At 39.9% G+C, this 27,998-nt stretch overlaps 1 protein-coding gene and 1 long non-coding RNA gene across 7 annotated transcripts in view; one reads left to right on the top strand and one right to left on the bottom strand.

The window, feature by feature from the left end:
- LARP1B (La ribonucleoprotein 1B) overlaps positions 1-27,998 on the bottom strand; it is a 132,589-nt gene that overhangs the window by 55,153 nt on the left and 49,438 nt on the right. For 2 of the 6 annotated variants that reach the window (XR_014776865.1, XR_014776866.1), the window contains exon 12: positions 351-462. The exons of 1 other annotated variant lie outside the window; for it this stretch is intronic. Coding sequence is in view for 3 of the 5 variants with exons in the window: in XM_084769340.1 (XP_084625466.1) it covers positions 351-539; positions 8,817-8,960 (333 nt within the window). In the remaining 2 variants the exon portion in view is untranslated. Of the gene's footprint in view, positions 1-350; positions 540-1,735; positions 1,817-8,816; positions 8,961-27,998 lie in introns of those variants that run through there. 3 more of the 6 variants (XM_084769340.1, XM_084769344.1, XM_084769342.1) reach the window with 3 other exon arrangements.
- Positions 10-27,993, top strand: LOC311590407. Its single transcript, XR_014776872.1, has 3 exons — positions 10-237; positions 13,753-13,787; positions 26,647-27,993. It is a non-coding gene; the product is annotated as an uncharacterized lncRNA (long non-coding RNA).

Here is a 27,998-nt window from a genome sequence, read left to right as displayed (position 1 = left end):
TGCCTGCAAACCAACTCACACATTTTCACCCTACAGGTGGCACATTGTGAAATCACATGAAGTCACAAAACCCAAATGTCTCACACACAAGTTACGAAGCTCAACAGTTAAGGACCCTGGCCTGGTTTGAGTACATGGCTAGAGGAAATCAATACAGGTTAATTCACTACACCTTGATTGTCTTTACTCACATGACTAAGAAAAGAAGGTACTTCTCAGCTTGAGGACACCGCCAAGGTAAATACCACTTTAAAGGCAACTGTTTCTGTTTTAAAATGCACGTGTTAAGAGCCTTCCCTTGCACTGTTAGAGGACATGCAATGCAGGCCTCATATTCTTGGTCTTTGTACCTTTGTATCGATGGCTCTTGATTCTTTGACGACAGGATAAAACCTCGGTGTTTCGTTTGGATCTTGCAGTCCGGGCATTGGATGTGCTCTGGGAGTCCCTGCAGGATGAATCCTGGGAGAATCAGGGACTGCAAAGGGTATTGTGCGAGCCATCAGTGCTGGAGTCACTTCTGAAAGACCAAACAGCTTCTAAGCTCATTCATCAGCGAGTCTGTAAAATGGCTCTTTAAATTATTTAGATGCTAGGAAAATATTTTGCCTTGAGAGTGAAGACAAATCTCAAAAACTCAAGGCACAAGAGTTTTTCATTGAAATATCTTAAATATCTTAAAAAGAATATTAAAAAATACTTGGTAACTAGTGGTTACTTAGTTTTACATCATTCCGTTCTGTTTTATAGTGAGCGGGGCAAGATGCTCAGCAGGTAAATGTGCCTTCCACCTGAGTTCTGCTGCAGAACCCATATGGTACAGGGAGAGAACAGACTACAGCAAGCTGTCCTCTCACCTCCATACGTGTGCATGGGGTGTGTGCACCTATACACATGCACACATGCACAAGTAACACAACACTTAAGGAAGGCTTGCGTGCCGGCTGTCATTTATAGTTCCATTTCCTTCCTGCCTTCCCCCAGAGATATAACCAAGCCCCTGGACTAAGTATTTTACTACATATATACCATAATACTGTTTTCCCTAATTGAGTTTTACATATATGAAATCATACTTTATGTATCATTCTTTAAGTAGTTTGTACTCCATTCATTTGCCAATCTCCCATTTCAGTACTGAAGGATATGCTGCTATATAAACATCAAATCTACCCATGCTCACACTGGTAGACACTTGTTCCTTCCGAGGTTTTGGCTTAACCAACATTCCTACACCGATGTTGCTGAGCATGTCTCTTGCACAGGTGTACCGTACCCAGGGTTTATAGGAGTGGAAATGCCATCAAAGCAAACAACACATCAGACTACTTCTGCCAATTTCTCATCCAAGTCAAAACCAGTTTTTATTCTGATTTAAGCACTTTCCCATCATATGATCTGAATGCTATCTGCATTTCCTGGGTAGTTACAGTGACCTTGAAGATGTTTGCACACACCTCCTTAAACTTTCAGAATTGCCCCCTTCTGTGAGCTTATAACTGACTTCCACTGAGCTATCTGCCTTGTTGATCTGTTCATAAAAAATCTTATGGCAAGACAAGAGAGCCAGAAGACGGACCAAGAGGCAGCGGCAAACATTCAGGCTCTATTTCTGTCTTTCACGTGATTTACATGTAACTGTTCATCTTTCATTCCAGTAGAACCATCAGGCACTTACTATCCTCATATACTTGCATAGGTGCAAGTCTGTCAAGTCAAAACTGAACTTACTCACATGCCACTGCTTCTCCTAAGATGTCTCTCGTTTTCCCCAGCTCTCGTTCAGAGCCAATGAGACCTGCTTCCACTCAGAACCCTGCAGTACAAAAGCCCATCTTGGTTGATTTGCTCCATGTGTGGCCATGCTCCATCTCAATCATGGTTTCCCAAGCAGCTGTCCTGCTTCCTTGGTGAATAGGCTTTCAGGTGTTTTTTCCTTCTCTCTGAAAGTCCTGCCCTTCATCTTGTGTACAACTAGTTGGCCCTGTGTCTTTCAATGCCTGACACAGATGCTGGGCGGGTGAGGCACTTCTTAAACACCTCCTGTGGCAGAGTGAATATGTTTTGTGTCCTCGGTGCTTTACCCACTTCTTGCTTCTGCTGTAGCTTGGATCTGAAATGCCTCCCAGAGGCCCATGTGTGAACAGCTTAGTACCCAGGTTGGCACTGTTGGAAATGGTGGAAACTACTACAGAGGTAGAGGTTAGTGGAAAGTCAGGTCACAGAGAGACATGCCCCTGTCCCTCCTCTTTCCTCACAAGCTTTAGTGACCATGGACTGGATTTTTTTTTTTTCTTCTGTGTACCCTTGGCTGTCCTGGACTCGCTTTGTAGATCAGGCTAGCCTCGAACTCACAGTGATCAGCTGCCTGCCTGCGGAGTGCTGGGATTAAAGGCGTGTACCACCACACCCGCTGGACTGGATTCTTTTTTTTTTTTTAAAGATTTATTTATTATTATATATTCAGTGCTCTGCCTGCATGTACACCTGCAGGCCAGAAGAGGGCATCAGATCACGTTATAGATGGTTGTGAGCCGCCATGTGGTTGCTGGGAATTGAACTCATGACCTCTGGAAGAGCAGTCAGTGCTCTTAACTGCTGAGCCATCTCTTCAGCCCTGGACTGGATTCTTAAAACCCTAAGCCAAAATAAACAGCTCCTTCTTTGAAGTCTCTCAAATATTCTGCCTTAGTATGAGGAAGCTAGTCATGTTTCATTTAGCCCATCAATGTTACTCCTATGTGTCATCTCATTAGATCCCTGAAATCAGCAGCCACAGACTCACTGAGTAGCAGTGACTGTTATAGTGCCTCAGAAGGAATGTGAAACTTAATTCAAGTGTGTTTGTGCTATGTTACTTCTGCCACAGTATCACAGAATCATGAAAATAAGAATGAACAGATACTGGGAAAATGTCAAACCAAGTGCTGAGATGAAAGAAGTACCCGAAGAGAAAAAAATAAAATAAAAATAAAAATAAAAAAATTAAAAAAATAAAAAGAAAGAAGTACCCAACACGAGCTGAGTGCAGTGGCACACGCCTGTAACCCCAGCACTAGGGAGGTGGGGGCTGGCAGATCTCCAGGAGTTCGAGGCTGACCTGGTCTACAAAGTGAGTCCAGGACAGCCAAGGCTACACAGAGAAACCCTGTATTTAAGGGGGGGGGGGAGCCAGGCATGTGGTGCATACCTTTAATCCCAGCACTCGGGAAGGGAAGCAGAGGCTGACAGATCGCTGTGAGTTCGAGGCCAGCCTGGTCTACAAAGTGAGTCCAGGACAGCCAAGGGTAACACAAACAAACCCTGTCTCAAAACAAAACAAAACAAAACAACCAAAACAAAACACAAAAAGAAAAAAAAGAACAAAGGAAGGAAGGAAGACAGACAGACAGAACATACACCTAAACATCTAGGATCAACAACTTCCTAAGCAGTGATTTCTGAGTTTGATTACTAGTGATTAGCTGGGTTTGCCCAAGGAAAAAAATGTCTAATATAATGTACAACATAAGCCTTGGAAATCCTGAGCCTAGATCCCAACAACACTAAATTATTAGAAACATATATAAGTAGGAAATAAGAGCATATCTAAGTAATAATAACAAAGGTCAAAGGACAAGGGAGAAGATTAGGAATCCCACCAGTTAGCAGAAATATGACTAGTAACAACAGTGGCAGAAGCAGATTATGAATTTCATGGGTCCACAATGAAATGCTAAGACCCAGCTACTTTCAGAAGTTGCTAAGATACCAACTTAATATTTTGAAAATTGATCACAAGAAACAAGAGTTTGTCACTTACTCTCTTATAAAAATTTTGTTTCAAACTAAACAAAGAGCTGCTGAGAGACTTTCCCCCCATTTTTGTTGTGAGACAGAGTGTCACTATGTAGCGCTGGCTGGTCTGGAACTCCCTCTGTAGAGCAGGTTAGCCTTGAACTCAATAGAAATTCCCCTGACTCTGTCTTCCCAGTGTTGGAGTTAAAGATCTTTTTAACAGAATAATTCTATGTAAGAAATGCAATGGAACTATGTTATTACAACTTGACCAAAGCAGAGGGTCTGGGAATTTTTCATGAATGCCTATTGTAAACATCAAGGAAAAACTGTGTCCTTCAGCCATCACTATCCTGCAGCAGATGAAGAATTTCCAGAAAAATGATGCAAAGCCAGACTGAGTATAAAGTACCTGAAATAAATAGATAGTGAAGACTAGTCAGACTAAAAAGAAAAAAAAAAAAGCCACAATGATTACAATCGAGTGAGACTGGGCAAGGCTTCCCTTCCACAATTTCCTACATTTTATTTGTATCTGAATACTTAAAAAAAATCAAGGGATGAAGCCCTTTAATTACACATATGCACTTGGGTGCAGGGTATGAGGTATGGGCATGTGGGGTGGGGGAGTCAGAGGACAACTTGGGCTCAGTTCTCTCTTTCCATCACATGGGACTGAACTCAGGTATCAGGCTTGGCAGCCAGCACTTTTACTCATTAAGTCATCCTGACTGCCCCATAAAAGATAAGGTTTTTTTATTTAATTCTTTTATTAATATTGTACTTTTCTTTATTTAATGTGCATTGGTGTTTTTGCCTATGTGTATATGTCTGTGTGAGGGTGTCAGATCTTGGAGTTACAGACAGTTGTGAGCTGACATGTAGGTGCTGGGAATTGAACCTGCGTCCTCTGGGAGAGCAATCAGTGCTCTTAACTGCCAAGCCATCTCTCCAACCCCCCATTTAATTCTTAAACTTGATTTTAGGGTTAATATTAACTTTATATACCAGTAAGAGTAGATATAGCAATTTTATGAAGACTATGATCTATATATGCCTTTTAACTTAAAAAAAGCATTTAAAAATTTGTATGGTCCACTAAAATATTTTCATATAACATTATTAAGGTAGTTTATAAGTATATACTTTACTAATAAAATATGCATATTTAGGAACTAGAAGGACAGTTCAGTGGTTAAGAGAACTGGCTAGTTTTCCAGAGGACCCAGGTTTAATTCCCAGTACCCACATGGCAGTTAGAAACCATCTGTAACTCTAGTCCTAGAAGATCTGACACCCTATATTTTGGCCTCTGTGGGCAGTAAGCATACTTGTGGTACATAAACATACATGCAAATCAAACACACATACAGACAAAATATGTAGATATTTTAAATATGCATATATAAATAGATAGCAAACACATATTAACAGTTTTATCAACTACTAGCCTGGCAGAATAGATTAATGTTAATTCTTGTTAATAAAACCTATAGGTCTTACCATATACATGAATAATCATAATAATATTGTTTAGTATAGATGAAACTGGAAACAAATCCAAATATCCACTAACTGCTAATCAGACAACAAAATGTTTAAAAATACATGGAACACTGTCAGTAATAAAAAAGAGCAAAGCACTGATGTGTATAGTGACCCTCAATTGTAAGGCTGGCTATTATACCAGGGCTGCCCCATAGCCACTTACAGTATGGTCCACCTATATGTTCTCTAGGAAATGCAAGGCCATAGAGAAGCAAGTATGTAGCAGCTGCCATTGGCTGAAGTCTGGTGCTGACATCACCAGCAGTGAGTAAGAGGGAGCGCTCAGCGTGATGGCGTTGCTATACCCTGAAGGGCTTGCTGAGGTGCAACTCTAGCATATACTGAAATTCAAATGATAGCCTTAAAGTGGTTAAACTTTAATGATATGTAAACTATACTTCAAAAATCTGTAAAAAGCAACTCAGGCCATCTGCTCTTCAGAACAGCGTACGATAAGCCATCTATCATCCATCTAGACTGCTAAAAGCTTATGAAGGAATAATACCTCATAAGCTAAATAGTGGCTAGCAAAATGTGGCCCTAACAGCACCCCAAAGGAAGCTCGCTAGCAATGTGCATGCCCAGATTTCACCTATAACTTATGGAGCCTCATTTTTAACAGGTTCCCCAATGAATAACCCAATGCTTGCTAAATCTAAGGGCCCCTGAGCCTACTCTTCCACAAGTTGAGATTTTCCAAATTTTACCCACAGCCCAGTGTGATCCCTTCCCACACTGCTGCTACCCACAGGAGCTTGTACAACAGCAACATCATATTCATGAGATAGAGACTTCAAAGGTTTTGTTTGTCTGTGTTTAAATCAATAAAGATGTCACTAAAGCCAAGTTCAGCAAATGCCAGTACATAAATATTTTTGGCTTTTTGGGTCAGGCAACCTCTATTGAGGCATCTCAGGTTTTGCCTGTGCAGCATAGTCCTAACAATGGAGGGTCTGCCCATCTAACTGGCCCGCAGCCCTCCAGTGGAGGTCCACAGGTCGGAATATGCTGAGCACAGACTGAACCACAACAGCAAGTCACACTGGCCTTGGACTTTGCTTGTTTTGGGGGTTTTGTTTGTTTGTTTGTTTGTTTTAAGTTGCTGGGTGGTATATGCCTTTAGTTCAGGCAAGCAGATCTCTAAGTTCAAGGCCAGCCTAGTCAACAAGTTTCAGAACAGTAAGGGCTACACAGAGAGATCTTGTCCTAAACAAAAACAAAAACAAACAGCATAACGACCCAGCCAAACTTGTAAATCGCAATTGCTGAGACTTAAAAACCATGAAGTAATGGGAGGCAGAGGCGAGCGGATTGATGTGAGTTAGAGGCCAGCCTGGTCTACAAAGTGAGCCCAGGACCAGCCAAGGCTACACAGAGAAACCCTGTCTCAAACAAACAAACAAACAAACAAACAAACAAACACAAAAACCATGAAGTAATACCCTAAAGAAGAAAGGGTTGGTGAATATAAATGTAGTACATGACCAGGAATGGGGCATCAGTGAAGGAACAGCTCTTTCAAAACAGCCTGGTATATACAATATGTACTCACTTATAAGTGGATATGACCTGGAAAACAAGATAAACATGCTACAATCCACAGACCCAGATAGGCTTAAGGGGCTATGCAAGGATCTCCCTGGAAGGGCAATTGGAATCGATGTGACAGTGGACTGGGGATGGGTGGAACTGAGAGCAGGAGGAATCATGGTGGTGGTGAGGATACTGGGAGAAATCACTGAAATTGGAAGGCATTTCTGGGGTGAGGTAGAAACCTAGTGCAATGAAAACTCCATGAAATCTACAAGAGTAACCCATGGCAAAGACTTCTAGTAATGGAGGACAAGGAGCCTGAACTGGCCATCTTCTGTAACCAGGCAAGGCCTCAAGTGGAGAGACTTGGACACCAACCCAGTCACAACTCCTCCGACCTATGGTTTGTCCTGCCTACAGGGTGTGCTGGGAGCAGAGCCTAGCATAATCATCAGAGAGACCAGAGAGGCTTCATCCAGCAACTGATGGGAACAGTCCCCTGTGCTCCCTGTGGCGCTCCCTGTGGGAGCAGAGTCCCACAGACCAACATTAGGCAGAGCTTGGGGAGTCCTGCAGAGGAGGAGGAAAGATCGGAGGAAACAGATGGGTTACCCCAAGAACGCGGCCTACAGTGTCAACTGACCAGGTCTCATGAAGGCTTGGAAACATCAGGAAACCTAGAGGGTCTGACCTAGGTCTTTATGTTCTGGTTGTTAGCTTGGTGTCCTTTTAAGAGTCCTGGCAGTGGGAGCAGGGACTGTCTCTGGCTTTTTTGCCTGCTCATGGGACCCATCTCCTCCCACTTTGACCAGCCTTGATGTGATGTGCCTGGTCTCATTGGAGCTTGTTATGCCGAGTTTGGGCTCCGTGGGAAGCCTGCTCTTGTCTGAGGGGAGGTGGGGGAGGCTGGATCTGGGGTGTGTTTGAGAGAGACTGGGAGGAGGGGAGGGAGGGGAAACTGCAGTTGGGGTGTAATATATGAAAGGCAAATAAAAATTAGAAAAAAATGAGGGATTGGAGAGCCCTACAGGGGTTCAATTCCCAGCAACCACATGGCAGCTTACATCTTTAACTCCAGTTCCTGGGGATCTGATTTCCTCACACAGAAACAAAACATGCAAAACACCAGTGCACATAAAAAAATAAATAAAACATTTGAGAAAGAAAGAATTAGAAGAAAGAAGGACTATGAAGAAATCAATCGCACTTGCCTGGAAATATCAGATTCCATTTAGGACTACTACATGTATCTGCACTTTGGAAGCATCAAAACAAAAGGGTAAAAAACTTCACAGTGTGTTCCAAGGACTGGGAATTTTAATTTATTATAAGAAGAGAAACATTTCCAACAAACTGAAAAATTGCAGCAGATGCACTAAGAACCAACCAGTTTTGAGCAAGCATGTAGCTCTGAGCACTGTGTGGTACTGGTGCAGCAACAGATAAGGATGTTGTCCTATGAGATTACCTGCCAGCAGACAGAGTAAAAAGCAATCCCAGTGAACCTCCCACTTTACTACAAGATGCCTCCTCCCAAGTTTATAGTCTGTATTTTTTTTTAAAGATTTATTTATTGTGTATACAGTATTCTGTCTGCATGTACACCTGCACACCAAAGAGGGCACCAGGTCTCGTTGTAGATGGTTGTGGGCCACCATGTGGTTGCTGGGAATTAACTCAGGACCTTTGGAAGAACAGACTAGTGCTATTAACCTCTGAGCCATCTCTCCAGCCCATAGTCGGTATTTTTGAATCTCTACAATGTTCACAAGTTCTCTCTCTCTCTCTCTCTCTCTCTCTCTCTCTCTCTCTATATATATATATATATATATATATATATATATATATATATATTCAGGTTTTTTGTTGTTGTTGTTTTTTTTTTTTTAGTTCTAGTATTTCTCAAAACCTAATGCATCCTCTAAAACAGTGTAGAACTGCCGTACGAGTACTCAGACACGAAAGCAGGTGTGCATACTTTGCCTGGACTGTGAAAGTGCTACAGCAACTTTTCGGTTTGGCTCAAAAGGAAGTTCAGGTGTTAAGTTTTCAAACTGCTCTTTACTAATGATATTTAGCTTCTTAAAGTTCTCAACTTCTTGCTGAAGAAGTATGAAGGAATCTAATTACTAAACTGGCTAAAAATTGACCAACAGACAACAATTGATACCAAGCTCAAAACAACTGAGCTTTCGAACAGGGCTTAACTACCATAATAAAGATGTTCTCCTACTCTGATCTACCCAATGGACAGGACCAGGATGAGACTTGATAGCCTATAACCATATAGTAGGGGAGGAGGTCCCTCTCAGTCTTAGAACTAAGGGAGGAAAATAGGGTGAAAGCGGGAGGGAGAGAGGAATGGGAGGATACAAGTGATGGGATAACAATTGAGTTGTAATCTGAATAAGTTAATAAAATTAAATTAACAAAAAATTAAAGATGTTCTAATAAGGAACCTAACAATATATTTAACAACAATATTGAAAGCTTAAAAGGCATAGAGTCCTAAAATATTAGGAATATTTTGTGACTAAAAATTTGTAAGAGCATATATGCTAGTCATCAGTTATTTGTTGGGCATTTATAGACAGGAAAGCTTATTATTGAATTTACATAGTAACCTAAATATGTCTCCCCTTAAGGGAATTTTAAGCTCGAAGTGTACACATAAAAACAAATTATTATCAGGTGAAGCATCCAGAGTAAGAGTTAAGATGACTAGAACGCTGGCACAAAAACTGGAGAAATGGGACAAAAATAGTCCATAAAGGGTAAGACTTTACAAGACGGGAAAGGCATTCTAGAAAGGGATGGTAAGAATACAAAAGGCAGAGAAAAGGTACCACATTTATCAGAAAATAACTAGGTGAATGAGAAAATGTGTGCACAGCATGGGCAATTAAAGGCCTGCTGAGGAACCTGGGAAAGGTCCTAGGAGGTTCTGCTTCATTCTCTAGTGACGGGGTGCACATGATGAGTAATGTATCTAGACGGGCTGGGGATTCACTTCTAAGCCCCTCACAGCTCCACAGACAGTAAAGAAGACTGGAGCCTCCACCCCACAGGTTCCTCCTGCTACATCATCACGTAATGTCCGTTGCACTGATCTGCAAACATGCAGAGCACTGCTGGAAGCAGAGGCCATTCGCTTCTGAAAGGTAGAAAACTATCCAATCTACTACTGGGAGGGTTTCCATACAGCACTTAGATCTCACCCAGGTGGACAGTATCCAAAGAGGGTGTAAGTGTTTGTCAGACGGAAACGAAATATAAGCATTGTTATGGAAAAGTTGTAGAAGTTTGCTCTGAATATCTAGCCACAGCATGTCACATCTTCAGTCATTAGTTACTACCAACTGGCATCATCTACTAAATCCTGTTGGTGTTTTAGATGATCTTACTTACATTGGAAGGTGAATATGTTGGGGCTTTGAAATGTGGGGGAACTAAAAAGGAGGGTGATGCAATTAAGAAATGGGGCTCAGAATTAAACAGAGAATCCTCAACAGAGGAACATCAAATGGCTGAGAGACATTTAAAGCAATGCTCAATGTCTTTAGTCATCAGAGAAATGCAAATCAAAACAATTCTGGATTCCATCTTACACCCATCAGAATGGCTAAGATCAAAAATTCAAGTGACACCACATGCTGGTGAGGATGTGGAGAAAGAGGGACACTCCTTCATTGTTGGTGGGAATGCAAACATGTACAACCACTTTGGAAATCTATCTGCCACTTTCTAAGAAAACTGGAAATAGGGCTTCCTCAAGACCCAGCTATTCCACTTCTTGGAATATTCCTAGAAGATGCTCCACCACACAACAAGGACATATGCTCAACCATGTTCACAGCAGCCTTATTCATAATAGCCAGAACATGGAAACAGCCTAAATGTCCCTCAGCTGAAGAATGGATAAAGAAACTGTAGTACATTTAAACTATGGAATACTACTCAGGTATTAAAAAAAAGGAAATCCCAAAATTTGTGGACAAATGGATGGAACTAGAAATGATCACACTGAGTGAGTTAACCCAGAAGCAGAAAGACTCACATGGTATATACTCACTTATAATTGGACTCTAGCCCAAAAGGCATGTCCCACAAAGTCTTCACTTACCAGGAGCTTTGCATAGATGTGAGGACATCCTACTGGGACTCTAGCTAAGGAAAATATAGAAGATAGGGAAAATGGATACAGAGGGTCCTAGAAACCTACAAGAAGAGCATCATGATGGGTGGATCGGGGCCCAGGGGTGTCTGCTCAAACTATGGCACTAACAAAGGACAATACAAGTAGTAAACATCAAACCCCTACTCTGATCTAGCCAGTGGACAGGACATTCTCCAGTTATGTGGAGAGTGGGGACTGACTCTGACATGAACTCTGGTGCCCCATATTTGACCACTTCTCCTTGGTGGGGAGGCCTGATGGCACTCAAAGAAAGAACAAGCAGGCTACCAGGATGAGACTTGATGGCCTATGACCATATAGTAGGGGAGGAGGTCGCCCTCTGTCATAGACCTAGGGGAGGGGAATAGGGTGAAAGCGGGAGGGAGGGAGGAATGGGAGGATACAAGTGATGGGATAACAATTGAGATGTAATCTGAATAAATTAAAAAAATAAAAGGAGGGTGATAGATGATATATTTCATGGTATACATATAAGGAATTTTCAAAGGATTAGAAATATACATATATATTTAAAGGACGCCTTAAAATTTTTATTGGCTCCTTACTTTAGGACAAAATTTCTTCTTCCAAAGCCTGGAGAGTTACCTTTACATGTGTGAAGCACTGGAGTTCAATCCTTAACACTGGGGGAAAACTGGGAGGGGTCTCTAGTTGTAGCCTGTGGTAGAGTGCTTGCCTAGTATGTGCAATGCTGTGAGTGCTGTAATAACAGGAGAGAGAAAGAAAGAAAGGAATAAAGAGAGTAAGAAAGAAAAGAAGGAGAGGAAAAAAAAAAAGAAGAAATTGCTTTTCACTGTCTATTCCTTACTGGGGCCCAAAGCTCATTATCAGCAAGTCCTAATTCAAGTCAATAAATAATTACTCTATGTTTATAACATGGCAGACATAAAAACACAGTCAACCTGAATGGACCCAGACAGTGTGTGTGCTCTGTTCTAATTTTAAAACAGCTGATAAAACTAGATAAGTGCAGGAATCCAAAGTGTTGATCTTGATAGTAATCAAGCAAACAGGGGGGCTAGTGACCTGGCTCAGTGTGGTAGAGTTGTCCAGTATGAGACCTCAATACAGTTCCCAACACCCACCCCCTATATACACATGGTGAACAGAACTGTGCACCTACCTCTCAGAGAGACCACTAGCATCCTAAAAGCTCCCTCCATGCTTCTTCCTAGCACTCTGCTTTCGGCTTCTCCTTCCCCAATGATAGCCAGGGTGCTGAGTTCATCACCATAGATTCTGGGTTGTCATACAGGACTCTGTGACTTACTTGTGCATATAATATAATATAATAGCTTACAATGCTACAGGTTAAATCAGCAGGTTATATACACACCTGAACAAGGCCAAAGTCTGCTTTCAGCATCTACTGGTATACAGCTCTCATTGACTAGAGCACAGGTACACCCATTTGCTTCATCAGGGTGACTGCAGAACCATAAGTAGCACATGGCACTGTTTATCTCCATCCTATTCCACTGTACAAATATACCACGATTCCTTTTAAGACCTGTTGTACTGTTAGTATTTAGTCCTCTCTGCATTATGGGTACCACAAGTAAGTTGTTATAAAGAAGAATGTTCCCTAAGAACATGGATACAAATTTTAGGTGTGAAGTCAGCAGTATGCTCCCCCTTAAAATGTCAAACTGTTTTCTAGGCTGCCATGCACATCTTACCAGCAGCATGGTGAAGGTCTCAGCCCTCTACCTCTGCATCAACACCTAGTAACAACAGCTCTTAAAATGTAGCCACCTTGACAAAGAAATAGCCCAACACAAAACAATGAAGCATGCGTGAGAACACTATGTAGGTGCATAATTATAACAAATGTTCCATTGTGATAAGATATTGATAATGGATGTGGTTAGGCGTGTGTGTGTGTGTGTATGTGTGTATGTGTGTGTGTGTGTGTGTGTGTGTGTGTGTGTGTGTTTGTGTGTGTGTAAAATCTGACATGTTCATTTTGCTGTGAATCCAGAACTGACCTAAGAAATAAGTAAAAGCTCAAAGCCATTTTGACAGGGACTAACTATATTCTATGCAGCCCAGACTGGCTTTTAACATGCAGTGATCCTCCCCCCCCCCCCCCACCGCCTTAGTGTCCTCCAGGAAGGGATCAGAGACATAAGCCAGCACGCCCAACACTTTGGCAGGGCCGGGTTTACTCCTACACTATCTTCAAGCTCAGTACAAAGCTAAGGTTGGCATGAAACGCTCAAGCTTCTTGCCTTTACCTTTAGCCACCTTTCTTTCTGAAAGCTCCCGAGATGTGTGAATATTAAAGTCACATCTTTGTTTTCGCGTAAAGAACTGTGTTTACCTGTCAAATTTTATATTATGTTGCAATTTTATGTATTAGTAAATTTATGTAGTTTAGAGGTTGAAACTTTTGGACAGTTAAACCTATGATTATAAAATGTCCATCTTTATATATGCAAAAGTTCTTTATTTTTATGATTTTATTTTATTATGTTGTATGTGATTTGCTTGTGTATGCATGTGCCATAAAGTATAAAGGTCAGAGAACAAGTTTATGGGGTTGGGTCTCTCCTTCCACCTTTGGGTGGGTCCTAGGGACTACATCAGGTTGCTAGGCTTGTGTGGCAAGTGCACTATCCACTAGCCAGCTCGCCAGCAATTCTTTTACCTTGAAAATCTGCTACTCTCTGTTGACTGTTTCTTTTCCCGTGCAGAGGAAACATCAGCTGGGAACACAGACTGGCAATGTGTAAGTAAACTTACATATGTAAGTAAACATTCTTGCTACAGAAAAATAATTGGTAAAATAATCCACAAAATTGTGAACAAACAGCAGAAAACCACAAAGAGTGATTTAAAAAAAAAAAAAACGAGTCTTTCCATATAAAGCTAAAAATTGAAAAAGTACTGAATGCAGAAGAAATTGTGAGAATGTTTTTGATCATGGGAGTCAGGATATATGAAGAATGCTAACAGTACAGTTTGAAAAACTTCGGGCATCGACAGTATATGTGATACCAATAGTTCATTAGTGAGTCTGTCTAAGAATTTGATGACAATGCTATTAAATGGATGGATTTTTAGGATATAAAGTATGAAGTATCATATTGCTAGCAAATTATTAAAACAAGTAACAGTAAAACTAATGCTAATTGTTATACTAATATAAGACATAGTATCAATTTGCATCATAATTTATAAATATAAGATCAAATTCTAAAAATAGCACATAGACTGCTTATAATTTTATAAAATAAACATACTTACATATTTTTACATACAAATTTATATTATTCCACATATATATACAATAAACTACCTAGAGCAAGAACCATGACACAATCAGGAATTATATAAATATTACATTCTTAGTATTTTGGCCATTTGTATTTGACAGCCTTGAAGAAAATACTTTCCTATCTTGGTGCGTCTAAAATTCTGAATGTAAACCAATCTCTATCCAATCTTGTCACTATCACCTTAAAACATCTATCTAGACCTAGAGACATCTTAACCCCTTAACAACTAAGCTTCATTGTAAAACTAAGCTACCTAGGTGGTCTTCAACTCCACCAGAGACTTAAGAAGGAATAAACTTGATTACCTGAGTATGCTGGGAGTGCAGGTTAGTAGCTTTCCAAATGAGAAGATGACAGAGACAGTTTGCTACCTGAATAGTCACCCAAAACTCTATTATGTTAGAGCATCTTCTTCAGCCTTCTGGCTCAATATATCTGACAGACCTATTTGTGAGGCAGAAACTATTGAGGACTTGTTTATCCTGCCTGTCTTGACAGAGTTTGGCCATAGACTCTGCTTGCATCCAAGCTTGCCCATTTTTAGGCAAAATTCCATCTGTGGTAGAAATGAGGACATTTTCCCCAGTGGCTTGTTTGCTACATTTGAAGCCATCTCCATAAGGAGGTTTTTTGATGCTCATCATCTTCTTTGAGGTAGGCTGGGTGTTGCCAAGAGTTAACCTGTCTCATTGTAAGTGAATCTTTAAAATAATAAAAACATTTTTAAATGCCATATTCTGCATGTCTCTGAGGTTTTTGAAGACCTTATCCAACTATCCTACTTTATCTTTCTATAGAATCACATCTGTCTGTTGCACCTAAGATGTATATTCTTGTGATAAAAATAGAGTAGTGATTGACATGACCATGATTTGATCAGCTAACAATTAACTTGTATAACTTATTTATCCTAAACAGCCTGCAATAGCACTTTCAAAGTATTGAAAGTAGACCGTGTATTATAATTGAGTTATATGGGTACAATACCTCATATTAGAGTAGAAATATATATGCATTTATAATGTGTGTGAAGAATAAACTTATATTTGAATTCTATACCACTGCATCTAGAATTAAACTTATTTTGCATCTATATACAAAATTCTATACCAGTGAATTAAAAATAATCTTGTGAGTAGCAATTGAGGCATTAAGTTGAGTAGTAGATTCATTAACCTACTTTTTGTTCTATCTTCCTCATATATTTCTATATTCCCCCTTCTTTCTTTTCAACTCCTATCTCCCAACCTAAAAATGTAAGATAAAGGAAAAGAAAGACATCACTGAGTCTGACCTTGTTTTCTTTCTAAATAAGAGCATAACCCTCTATTGCCCAAGGAAGCAACCAAAAACCTACCTGACACCCCCTTAAAGGAAATAGGGTGTTGTTCTCTTAAGGTTTCTTTTGGATGATTTGGGATCAATAATACCTAGTAGTGGCCCAAGACCAGCTATATTTCAAACAAGGCTGAGAATTAGAATTTACAAAGAACTTCAGAAATTAAATACCAAGGAAATAAAACTGCCATTCAACATACTGTGGTAATAAATTCAACAAGCAGTTTTCAAAAGAAGAAACACAGGGAAGGGCTGGAGAGATGGCTCAGTGGCTAAAAGCACTGGCTGTTCTTCCAAAGAACCCAGATTCAAGTTCCAGAACCCACATGGCAGATCACAACTGTCTGTAACTCCAATTCCAGAGAATCAGATGCCCTCACACACAGACATACATGCAGGCAAAACACCAATAAACATAAAAATTTAAAAGCCAACAATAAATGAAGAAACATAATGGCCAGTTACTATTTAGTAAGTGTTCAACATCTCTAGTCAGTGGAATGTACATTAAAACTACTTTTGAGATACTAGGTTGGCTGTCATCAAGAAAACCAACAAAAGGATGCAAGGAAAGAGCAGCTCTTCTTATTCACTGCTGAGTGTGCAAATTAATAGATGTTCTGGAAACCAGATTAGAGGTTCTTCAAAATGTTAAAAGGGTAGCTCTTCTACCAGGTGGTGGTGGTGCACACCCTTAGTCACGGTGCCCGGAGGCAGATGCACATGGCTCTCTGAGTTCTAGGCCATTCTGGCCTACAGAGCAAGTTCCAAGACAGTCGTGGCTACAAAGAGGAAGCCTGTCTTGGAAAAAAAAATTAGGCTATTAAAAGCCAGGCAATGGTTGCTTGTGCCTTTAAAGCATCCGCTTGGGAGGCAGAGGCAGGTAGATCTTTGTGAGTTCGAGGCCAGCCTGATCTACAAAGTGAGCCCAGGACAGCCAGTACTACAAAGAGAAATCCTGTCTTGAAAAAAACAAAAACAGACAAAAAAAAAACCAAATAAACAAAAACCCCACAAAATGTGCAGGAAAATAGATGGGACTGAAAATGCACAGTATTACATGAGATAGCCCAAATTTGGAGGGGAAATGTATGTCCTTCTTCATATGTGGATCCTAACTTGTTATTTATACATCTACCTATATAAACAGCTGTAAGTATGGGCACAGTACAACAACATTTAGGAGACCAAGAAAAGGAAGTACTAGGAGACAAGGAAGGCAAAAGAACATGAGCTGTGGAATAGGATATAAAGTGAATTGGTTGTTGTTTTTTTTTAATCACTAGGGTCATTTTATTGATATATTTTTTCATTTCTTAATATTTATTATCATTTATTCATATTACATCCCAATTGTTATTCCCTTGCTTGTATCTTCCCATTCCCAGCCTATGAATTAGGTTTTTTCCCCTAGTTACAACTCCATAATAATTTTTCTCTGTGGTTGAAGAGTCATAAAAATATAACAGGCATTTTAACTGTGGAAAAGTACACATGTACATAGTTTGGGACTAGGTAAAGAGAGGCTACTTTTGCTATGTGACATTTTCATTTGGGAGTTCACTAAAATAAAGTGATTCAATATTTTAAGTCCTTTGGTTAAGAGCAGCAGCACTGGCTTTCTTGTGTTAAGTTCCACACACACTTAAATTTACACTTCCCCCTGTTCTCCCCTCCTTCCCACATTCCCGAGTTTTGTCTGGAATCATGTTTCTCCATCTGAAATTTTTTTCTTCAGTATTTTCTTTAAGGAAGATCTGCTATAAATAAAATTTGCCCATTTTTGTTTGTTTGATATTGTCATTTTACACCAACTTTAGTTTACTAGTTTAGGGAGCTTTGTTATTTAATTGATAAAGCAAAATTTACTTATTTTAAGAGCAAGATGTCAGGGAAGCAGAGGCAGCAGATCGGTTGAGGTCGAGGCCAGCCTGGACTACAAATCGAGTCTATGATAGCCAAGGCTATACAGAGAGACCTTGTCTCGAAAACAAAACAAACAAACAAACCGAGCAAGATGTAGTGAATAAGCCACTAGGGAGTGTGGACTCTGTAGTCTTATACTTGTACGACCTGTACTTAGCCAATCAGTGGCCATTTGTACCCTTTGGCTAAAGGTAAGCATCATGCTAGTGGAACATCATGATGTTAAAATAAGTTTGTAATTAGCTGACTCAGATTCAAACTACATTAGAGTTTCTTCTTTTATCTTTAGCTATACTGCAATATTATATATTTAAACTGAATTCAAACACTCAAGGGATAATACTATATATGATAGCTGCATAATCTAAATTTTGAGCCATTCATCAGCATCTTTAAGAATTCTTAGAAATACTTGTATTTTATTCTAGTCATAGAGGCATGTTCAAACTAATCCCAACACTCAGTAAGGCAAGATGGCAAGTTTGAGAGCCTGAGCTGTGTAATAAGACCCATTCTTTAAAAGATAGAGGCAAAATATGCTAAGTAGTATAGTTTTGCCAAAATTAGTAATTTCTTTCCAAAGAGTGCATCTACTTCACAACCCTGACCTACAAGAAGTGAATGTGGGGTTGGAGAGATGAACCAGCAGTTAAGAGCATATACTGTTCTTTATGAACAGAGCCTGGTTCCCAGCATCCAGATGGTGGGCTCCTGCATGCACATGGTGCACAGGAGCTCATGTAGAGACAAACATACATAAAAATAAATCAATCTATAAGGAAAAAGAGGAAAATATGAAATATGGTAACTATTTCCACTCTTCATTCTCCTGCCCATCAAACTGTCAGGTGCAATTCTGGAGAAACACATAGTAGGTGTGCTAATGACTAAAGCCACCCCTCCAACCTGCTGCAAACAAGGACTAACAAAGCAGTGCCCACTAGGTGGCTACTCAGTTTTTTTTTTAATTAATTTATTCATATTACATCTCAGTTGTTAGCCCATCCCATGTATCCTCCCATTCCTCCCTTCCTCCCACTTCCCCCCTACTCCCTTCCCCTCCCCTATGTCTGTGTCTGAGGGGGACCTCCTCCTCTTGTATATGCTATAGGGTATCAAGTCTCTCCTTGGTGACCTATTATCTTTCCTCTGAGTGCCACCAGGCATCTCCATCCAAGGGACATGTTCAAATATGGGGCACCAGAGTTTGTGTGAAAGTTAGATCTCCTTCTCCACTCACCAGTGGAGAATGTCCTGTCCATCAGCTAGTCTGGGTAGGGGTTTGAGGTTTACTGCCTATTTTTTCCTTGGCTGTTGCCATAGTTTGCGGAGGACCCCAGGGCCCAGACTCGCCTGTAGTTTTCCAGGACCCGCTGGATCCTTCTATTTCCTCATTCTCCCAGGCTTCTCACACCTAAAGTCTCAATAGTACACCCATCAGAATGGCTAAGATCAATAACTCAAATGACACTTCATGCTGGCGAGGGTGTGGAGAAAGAGGAACACTCCTGCATTGCTGGTGGGAATGCAAACTAGTACAACCACTTTGGAAAGCTATCTGGCGCTTTCTCAGAAAAATGGGAATAGGGCTTCCTCAAGACCCAGCTATTCCACTCCTTGGAATATACCCAGAGGATGCACTACCACACAACAGGGACATATGCTCAACCATGTTCATAGCTGCCTTATTCATAATAGCCAGAACTTGGAAACAACCTACGTGTCCCTCAATAGAAGAATGGATAAAGAAACTGTGGTACATTTACACTATGGAATACTACTCAGCTATTAAAAACAAGGAATTTCCAAAATTTGTGGACAAATGGATTGAACTAGAAATTGTCATAATGAGTGAGTTCACACAGAAGCAAAAAGAGCTAAATGGTATATACTCACTTATATCGAGACACTAGTCCAAGGTGTACGTCCCCATGAAAAACTGTACCTCACAGGATAGTGGGTAAGAGGGGAGGGCTGCTCAGTTTTTATTCTTGAGGATGAATCCTCCTCTTTCAGCTTTGGGAGCAGTACCATCCTTGCCTCCTTAGCTCCATGTTTTTATTGAAAAGTGGAGGCCTCCATGATATTTGCTTCAGGAAAGTGGTTGAAGGCACCTCAAGCCAATCAACAGTCAGGAGCTGACCCTCTGGAAAGTCTTTTCCTCATTCTGACTTGTAGGAAACGGCTCCCATAGTTCCCAAAGCCTGCAAGGTTGGGGGAGTTCTCTCTGGTCTTTAACCAATATACTTTCAGCTTTTAGTCACTTCTGGTACTGGCAGATGCCTTTAAGTAAAATGAAGGCCCAATTCATGCTCTATTTCTCCAAATTTCCTTTTTTCTTCTAGATTTTTTGGCACAGCTTTTATTGTCTTGTTAGCTTCTTCTAATTAATTTCTTAAAATTCCATGTTTCCAATTGTGCTCAGCGAGATAGGTCGGGATGTACATCAATGGAGTGCACAACCAAGCTCATTTTTATATTTGTTCTTCTTTATTCATTTATAGTGTAGTCTATCAAAATGGGAACCAGAGAAGCCAGGCACGGTAGTGAACACCTGTTCTCCCAGCAAGCAGCCACTTCAAGTATCAGGATCTTGCTTTCAACACTAGCCTGAGCTACATAATGAGATTGTGCCAGAAGGAGGAATAAAAGGGGAGGGAGAGAAATGGAGGGAAGGAAAAAATGAAGGAAAATGAAATGGGGAAGAAAGATAACCCTGGGGTTTGGCTCAGTGGTAGAGATCAATGATTGTGATGCCCAGCCAATGCCCCTCCCCCAAAATGAGAAGAAAAAATAAGCTATCAATAAAAGTATTTCCTGGACCTGGATGTGACCTGAGTTTGTAAGCTAAAGGATGAAAAGGAGCTTGGCAAGTCAGGAGTCATGAAGAGAATACATAGAAACAGCGTGTGCAGGAGAATGGGAAGCTAAAACCATGAGCTTGGAAGCCCATGGCTTTTATTGCTGCCATGTGGAGAAAGCAAGCCAACAAAAGAGGACATGCACAGAGGAAGACAGATCAAAGACACTGTGAAAAAAAAATCATGTTCTTGAGCTTTGTACAAAGTCTTGCCTGAAAACAAGCACTACATCTGGGGCTTAGCATGAAATTTCCTTATTCTCTAGGTTGAAAAGGGGAAAAGAACACAAGAGAGAAAGAGAATGAATGATTTCAAAGAATCTATGGGATAAATGCTAGGAGATGATGCATGGCAGGGGAATGGATGGGAAGGACCAGCACCTAAAGTTGTAGGCCAGAAGCTGAAGAGGCTTCCTAAGGCTCAACACCAAACAGGAAGTACAAGAGACAGGTTCGGGGTAGGTTTCCCTTTTCATGGTAAACACAATGTAACTGAAATGCTTATAAAAGACAAGCCACACGCTGGAGAACTTAAGAGGCTACTGGTTATGTACTTGTAAAGTCCAACAGAGACAATAGGGAGTTATTTGTATAAGCCAAGTTAGTAAAGTAATATGAGAAGCAAAGCAAGGCTCTATTCTGGGAAGGCTACATTTAAAAGCAAGATGGCTCAGTGGGTAGAGATGCTTGTGTGCAGGCCTGACAACCTAAGTTCAGTCCTCTTATCCTGCAGTACAACAGGAGAGGAAGACACTGAGTTCTGATCTCCATATATGTGCTGTGGTACATGGGTGCATGCACGTACACACACAGACACACACGTGTGTACCCACACATACACACAAATTGTTTAAAGAGTATGGCTTGGATAGGAATGGCTCCCTAGGCTCATGTGTTTAAATGCTTGCCCTATAGGGAATAGTAGTATTAGAAGGTGTGGCCATGTTGGAGTAGGTACGGCCTTGTTGGAGCAAGTTTGTCACTGTGGAGACAGGCTTTGAGGTTTGCTATGCTGAATTGTGGCACATAGTCTCATTTTGCTGCCTTATATCAAGCTGCAGAACTCTCAGCTCTTTCTCCAGCATCTCCAGAGTGCCTGCACTCTGCCATGTTTCCCACCATGACAATAATGTACTAAACCTCTGAAACTGTAAGCCAGCCCCAATTAAATGTTTTCTTTTATAAGAGTTGCCATGGTCATGAAATCTCGTCACAGCAATAAAACCCTAAGACAAAAAGTAAGCAGAAATTATTCCTTTTTAAATGGCTGAAGGCTGGTGAGATGGTGCATAGGGTACAGGTGCTTGACCTGAGTTCTATATCCCTAAGACGCACATGATGCAAAGAAAGGCTCCCGCAGTTGTCCTCTGACTTTCAAGTATGTACTGTGAGATAAGTGTGTATGCACAAATACACACAAATAAATACATTAAATGAAAATAGTTGAAATGTTAACATTTTAAATTAAGCACGCTTTAAAATAAGCAAAGAACTGAAGAGTGAACATAGAGACATGAGGAGGGGGAAAAAAGGCAAGCAAGCACGGCCTCTTGTACTATAAGGTATAAAGGTACTAAACAGATGGGAGTGCTCCAGTTGTACACAGTAGCCATCTTAAAAGGGCTCCAGCTTCAAAAAGAATTAAGACATATTGAACATCCAAATGAATAGAATGGATGAGAGAGTTCATTCCATCCATTCTGACAGAAGGAAGACAGACTAAAACATTGTAAAATAGTGTAGAAAGTTCAGTACAGAAGGATGCTTACTAGAAAAACAGTATCATAGAAGGTAAGAAATAGACAAGAATTTCAAAGCATTGCTCTGAAGATATTACTAATTACAAGGTGAGAAAGGCACTTTCACAACAAGGCAATCCGTAGATAATATTCATATAATCAATTCTCACCATGCCTGAAGAAAGCCCAAAATGTTTAACCCAAAGCTACTCATGTGAAAAAAAAAATGAAAAAAAATTAAGACCTTGAAAATTGGGGGCTGGAGCAATGGCTCAGAGGTTAAGAGCACTGGCTGCTCTTCCAAAGGTCTTGAGTTCAATTCCCAACAACTACAGATAGCTCACAACCATCTATAAGATCTGGTGCCCTCTTCTGGTGTGCAGGTATACATGCAGGCAAAACATTCTATATATAAATAAATCTAAAAAAAAACATGAAAAACTTAAACAACTGTAATGTACACTTCAAGGCCTTCAATGTCATGAAAGACACAAATAAATAAGCTGCTTATTTTCTTTTTTCATTTATTTAATCACTTTACAGCCTGATCCCAGCCCCCCTCCTCTCCTACTAGTCACACACTCATGTTTCCCTCCCCCATACACCCTCTCTTTCTTCTCAGAGAACAGGAGGCCCCCAAGGGGTAGCATCCTACCCTGGCACCTCAAGTTGCAGCAGAACTAAGCACATTCTCTCCCACAGAGGCCATACAAGGCAGCCTAGCTTTGGAAAAGCGATCTAAAGGGATCATATTGCCTAATATGATACTACATACTCAACACAGCCCATCAACCATCAATGTCAAATTTCTTACTTGATAATTAACATTATATAGGAAAACACTTCCTTTGAGATGTGATTAATTTATGACTAAGTGACATAATATTTATCCCTAAATCTCAAATTATTCAGGAAAATGTGCATATATGGTATATACATACATACATACATACATATATACATACACTAGAATAAGAGGAATGTGGTAAGATATTAACTATTTGAACTTAGTGAACATACAGGTAATTTGCTATATTATTGCAACGTTTTTCAAAGGCATAAAACAATGTGTTTTGTTAGTGTGGAAAGAGTGTTAAGATCAATGGAATCCCTTTTTCTGAAATTCATGGTACCATGAATAGAAGGGAAACTGAAGAAACCACGATTCTTTAAAACAAATTTTCTGTGCTTCAACTTTCTCTATTATATGCAAAGCAAGCTAGAGTCTGGTAGTAGACGTATGAGAAGTCAATAGAAAGACTAACAAGATTCTAGCAGAAGCAAACAGGAAGATTAAACCTATAAAGCTACAGGTGAGACATCTTATGCCCCTATATAGGTCATGATCTCAGAAAACATTCTTCTTGGCTTCTTTAGTGAAACTGTATATAATCACAGCTATTTTCTCTCAGAATTTATGCTCACAGTAACTCTGGTTTCTGTTCACTACACTGAAAAGTCCAATCATTTATCCAGCTTTCTTTTTGCTTATTATTTACATTCCAAAATATGTTTTTGACAATCATATCATCTCCAGGACTTGGAATAAAGGACCTTGATATGGATGCAGTCAAGACATTGATCCAATGTTTCCAAATCTAGTATCAGCATCAGATTGTCTGTTGCTGTGATAATATACTGATCAAAAACAAGTTAGGGGTTTATTTGATGTGCAGTTCCCATGTTAGCGTCCATCACTGTAAGGAAGTCAGAAGCAGGGGCTTAGACAGCTGGTCACATCACATTCATAGCCAAAGATAAACAAATACACTCATGCTGCTTGCTTACTTCCAGAAACTTTCTTTACTCTCACACAGATAGGGCCCACATGCCTACAGATTAGTACCACCCATGGTGTGTGACTATTTTTCAATTATCAGCTAAGATAATCCTCCATAGACCAACTTGGCCATGTAATTTCCCATTAAGGCTACAAATTATTTGTATTATATTTTACCCACTGTACTTTTGAATGTCTACTTAAAACTTTTTCCATTCATGAGGCCCCAAGTCCCAGTGTGTGTGTGTGTGTGTGTGTGTGTGTGTGTGTGTGTGTGTGTGTGTGTAACATGTACCATACACTCACCCCACACCCCTTCTGTTTCCCTTAAGGTCCTTATGGCTTTGTCCCTCTTTGGGACAAATCAAAGTAACAATATAAGCACAAGCCAATAATATCACTTCCTTCTCAGCACCATGTGAGAAATATCAACTCTTTCTCACTCATCTGAAATCTGTCACTTAGCAAATGTGCACATACACAATGCTGTGGCCATTGCACTACTCCCCTATGACACTACACATGTTCAAATTGCTCTGCCCTACCTTTAAGGGTATGCTTAGAATATCTGCTCCTTATACATTCATGTCAAGTTTTTACACATGTCAGATTCATTTTTAAAATGACCAAAAAAAAAAAAAAAGCCCCAGAATTAAACTGATTTTTAAATTAATTTGGCAAACATTATTCTCTTTAGTGAATTATCTATCAAAACAAATTCTAGTACTATCTGTCCATGAAGTGTTATAACACACGACATTGTCTTTAAAGATCTTGTACAACTTTTTAAAGATTGAACCTCTTGTAGAAAGCAAGTCCCTCAAAGAAAACGAGTTTCTCTGGTCCCCATAATGAAACCTTGTGAGTGTAATAAGATCACTATAAGTGGGCTGGAGAGCTGCCTCAGAGGCAGTGAGCACTTCTTGCTCTTGCAGAGGGCCTGGGTTGATTCTCAGCATCCACATGGTATCACAACCATTCCCAGCAGCAAAGTGTCTTAGTTATTCTTCTACTGCTGTGACAAAATACCATGACCAAAGCAACTTATAAAAGAACTGTTTAATTGGGTGCATGGTTACAAAGGGCTAGAGTTCATGATGGCAGAGCAAAAAGGCATGGAAGCAGGAAGAGCTGAGAGTTCATATCTGGATGCACAAGCAAGAGGCATTCTGGGAATGGCATAAGTCTTGAAACCGCAAAGCCTGCCCACAGTGAAACACCTCCTCCCACAATCCTACACCTTATCCTTCCCAAACATGTCCACCAACTGGGGATGAAGTATTCAAACAGATTCAAAGTTGTCAAGGGGATCTGGTGTCCTCCTCTGACCTCTACAGGCACGAGGTAACCACATGCTATACATACATACATTAACACAAATCTAAAAACTATTTAAAGAGATTATGCTAATAACCATTGGGCAGTAAGTATGGGCTAGGGATACAGTTGACATGGTACTTACTTACAGTACACAGAATCCCACTCAATCATCAGCACTGCATTAAACAGGCATGGTAACACAAGCGTATCAACCATCACTACAGAGGTAAAGGTGGGAAAATCAGAACTTCAAGGTTAACCTCAGCTATATAGTGAATTCAAGAACACTCAGACTTTTTCTCAAACAAACACACAAAAAACAAACAATAAAATAAAACAAAAAACACCAGACCAAAAAAAAAAGACAAGAAGTTTATTCTGGATTGAACAGATGAACATTATGTGTTTTCTTTTACATACAGACCCTAGATTGTACATATACACCACACACTGGTATCAAAGTAGATAGCACCATTTAGAGAGAGAAACAGGACTAGTAGTAGGAGAAAGATGAGAATGATGGTGGCTGGAATATGATCAAAGTATATGATACACTTGAACAAAAGTGTCATTTGACACCCATCGACTTGTATAATAGATATATGCTAACAATTTTTTAAACCCCATGCATACCCACACATAATTTATCACTTTTTGAAATCATTTATAAAAAAGTAAAGATTCTTAAACAAAGATATAATGAATGGCACCAACTCCCATATACAAGCTGCAAATTCTAACACCTTGATTTGATCCTGTGAGAAAGAGCACAGACATCAGCCTAGTTCACCCAAACACAAATTTGTTTTGTTTTAGCCTTTTAATTTTTTGACAAGTGGTTATAGCCATGAAACAGGTTTTTCATGACTTTTAAACTATCATAAGCAGAGAACTGTCTAAGTTATTCTTAAAAACTGCTTTGAAACTCTTCACTATGCACTTGTAAGATTCTTTAGATTTTTCTACTTAATAATTTATACGTTTTATTTCTCTTTCCATCCTTATCCATTTCACTCCCTCTGGACAAACATGGATATAAAATAGATATAAAAGCTATAAATATAGATATAAAAGAGTAACTTCAGCTTTCACCATTTAGAATGTTCGCTTTCAGGAGACTTTGTAGAAAACCAATTGCAACAACATTATTTTATTTTTATATAACTATGTTTACCTTCCAGTGAACATCTTGACCTTCATATATAATTTCTGCCATTTACTCATGTGATTATAACTTTGTTAATGTGAATTTCACTAATTTTTCAAATGTCCATCACCATATCTTATTGAGATAAATACAATATATTTCTCTCTCTTTTTTAATGGCTGAGTTTGGTTGCCTGGAGGATTTGGAATCTTCATATGCCTGTATCTCCCTAGCTAGCTGAGCTGCATGCACGGTCCTGTGGATTTCAGACAGCAGTTATACCCTTCTCATGATGTAAGTAAAGTGGCTCACAAATACACATTCTCACCCAACATATAACTTTAGTTGTATGTATTTGTTCTCTACTTTGGACATACTTGTGCATGACTGAAACTATTCATTCCAATTAAAAATACATTAATAAAATAATTTGTCTATATTTTAAGTTATTGTAGAGTTTGAAATTTTTGTAAAAACAGTCTTACTACTTAGGAATTTATCCAAGAATTTGTCTTTATATAAATGTCAAATATTTTTTACTTTGTTGTTGTGGTTGCTTGTTTTTTTTACAGGATTTTTCTCTTGAGCCCTGGCTATCCTGGAACTTGCTCTGCAGACCAAAAGGATTTTGAGAACCTGTATCACCAAGCCCACAAACTTGGTGACATGATCTACTCTAGCCAGTAAATGTCAAAGACATCAATAAAGCACACTAAGGTACCACACTAAGGTTCACATCCATCGCAAAATAAGATGGCTAAAGCAACTCAGCATTCATCTCTTTCCCAGTCCCATGCTCTTGGAATCAAAATCAGCTAACTTGGATGACAAGTTTTTGCTTGAAGCCCTTGAGAGCTGGATGTGTTCATTCACTATTTTTCCAAACAAGGCCATGCTACACAGCCTACACTGGACTTGAATGGTCTCCCTGTCTCAGTCTCCATATGCTAGGATTGCAGGTGTGTACTTCCACAGTTATCTGGAGGACAATTTTATGAATCAAGAATGATGTTTGACTACAAGAACACTATGATGGGCAGATCTGGGCCCAGGGGTTCTGCTTGATCTATGGCACCAACCAAGGACAATATGTGCAGTCATCATCAAACCCCCACCCAGACCTAGCCAAGGAACAGAATATTATCCACAGTTAAGTGGAGACTGGGGACTGACTTTCACACGAACTCTGGTGCCCCTTATTTGGCCATGTCCCCTTGATGGGGAGGCCTGATGGCACTTGGAGGAAGGATAGCAGACTACCAAGGAGAAACTTGATACCCTAAGCATCATATTCAAGGGGAGGAGGTCCCCATCAGTCATAGTCATAGGGAAGGGGAATGGGGTGAAAGCGGGAGGGAGGGAGGAATGGGAGGATGCACGGGATGGGATAGCAATTGAGATGTAATAGGAATGATTTTATTTTTCAATTAAAAAACAACATTAAAAAAAAAAAGAATGATGTGTGAGCTTGGCTTCTCAATCCAAAATGTTTTTTGCAAAAGTTAACGTTTATGGCTTTGTTTGCTACACTTCTTTTTTTTTTTTTAATTT

The sequence above is a fragment of the Acomys minous genome, assembly GCF_964271855.1.
Source record: "Acomys minous genome assembly, chromosome: 19".
NCBI lineage: Eukaryota > Metazoa > Chordata > Mammalia > Rodentia > Muridae > Acomys > Acomys minous.
The sequence above is the reverse complement of the archived record's forward strand: the minus strand, read 5'-3'. Positions and strand labels throughout refer to the sequence as shown.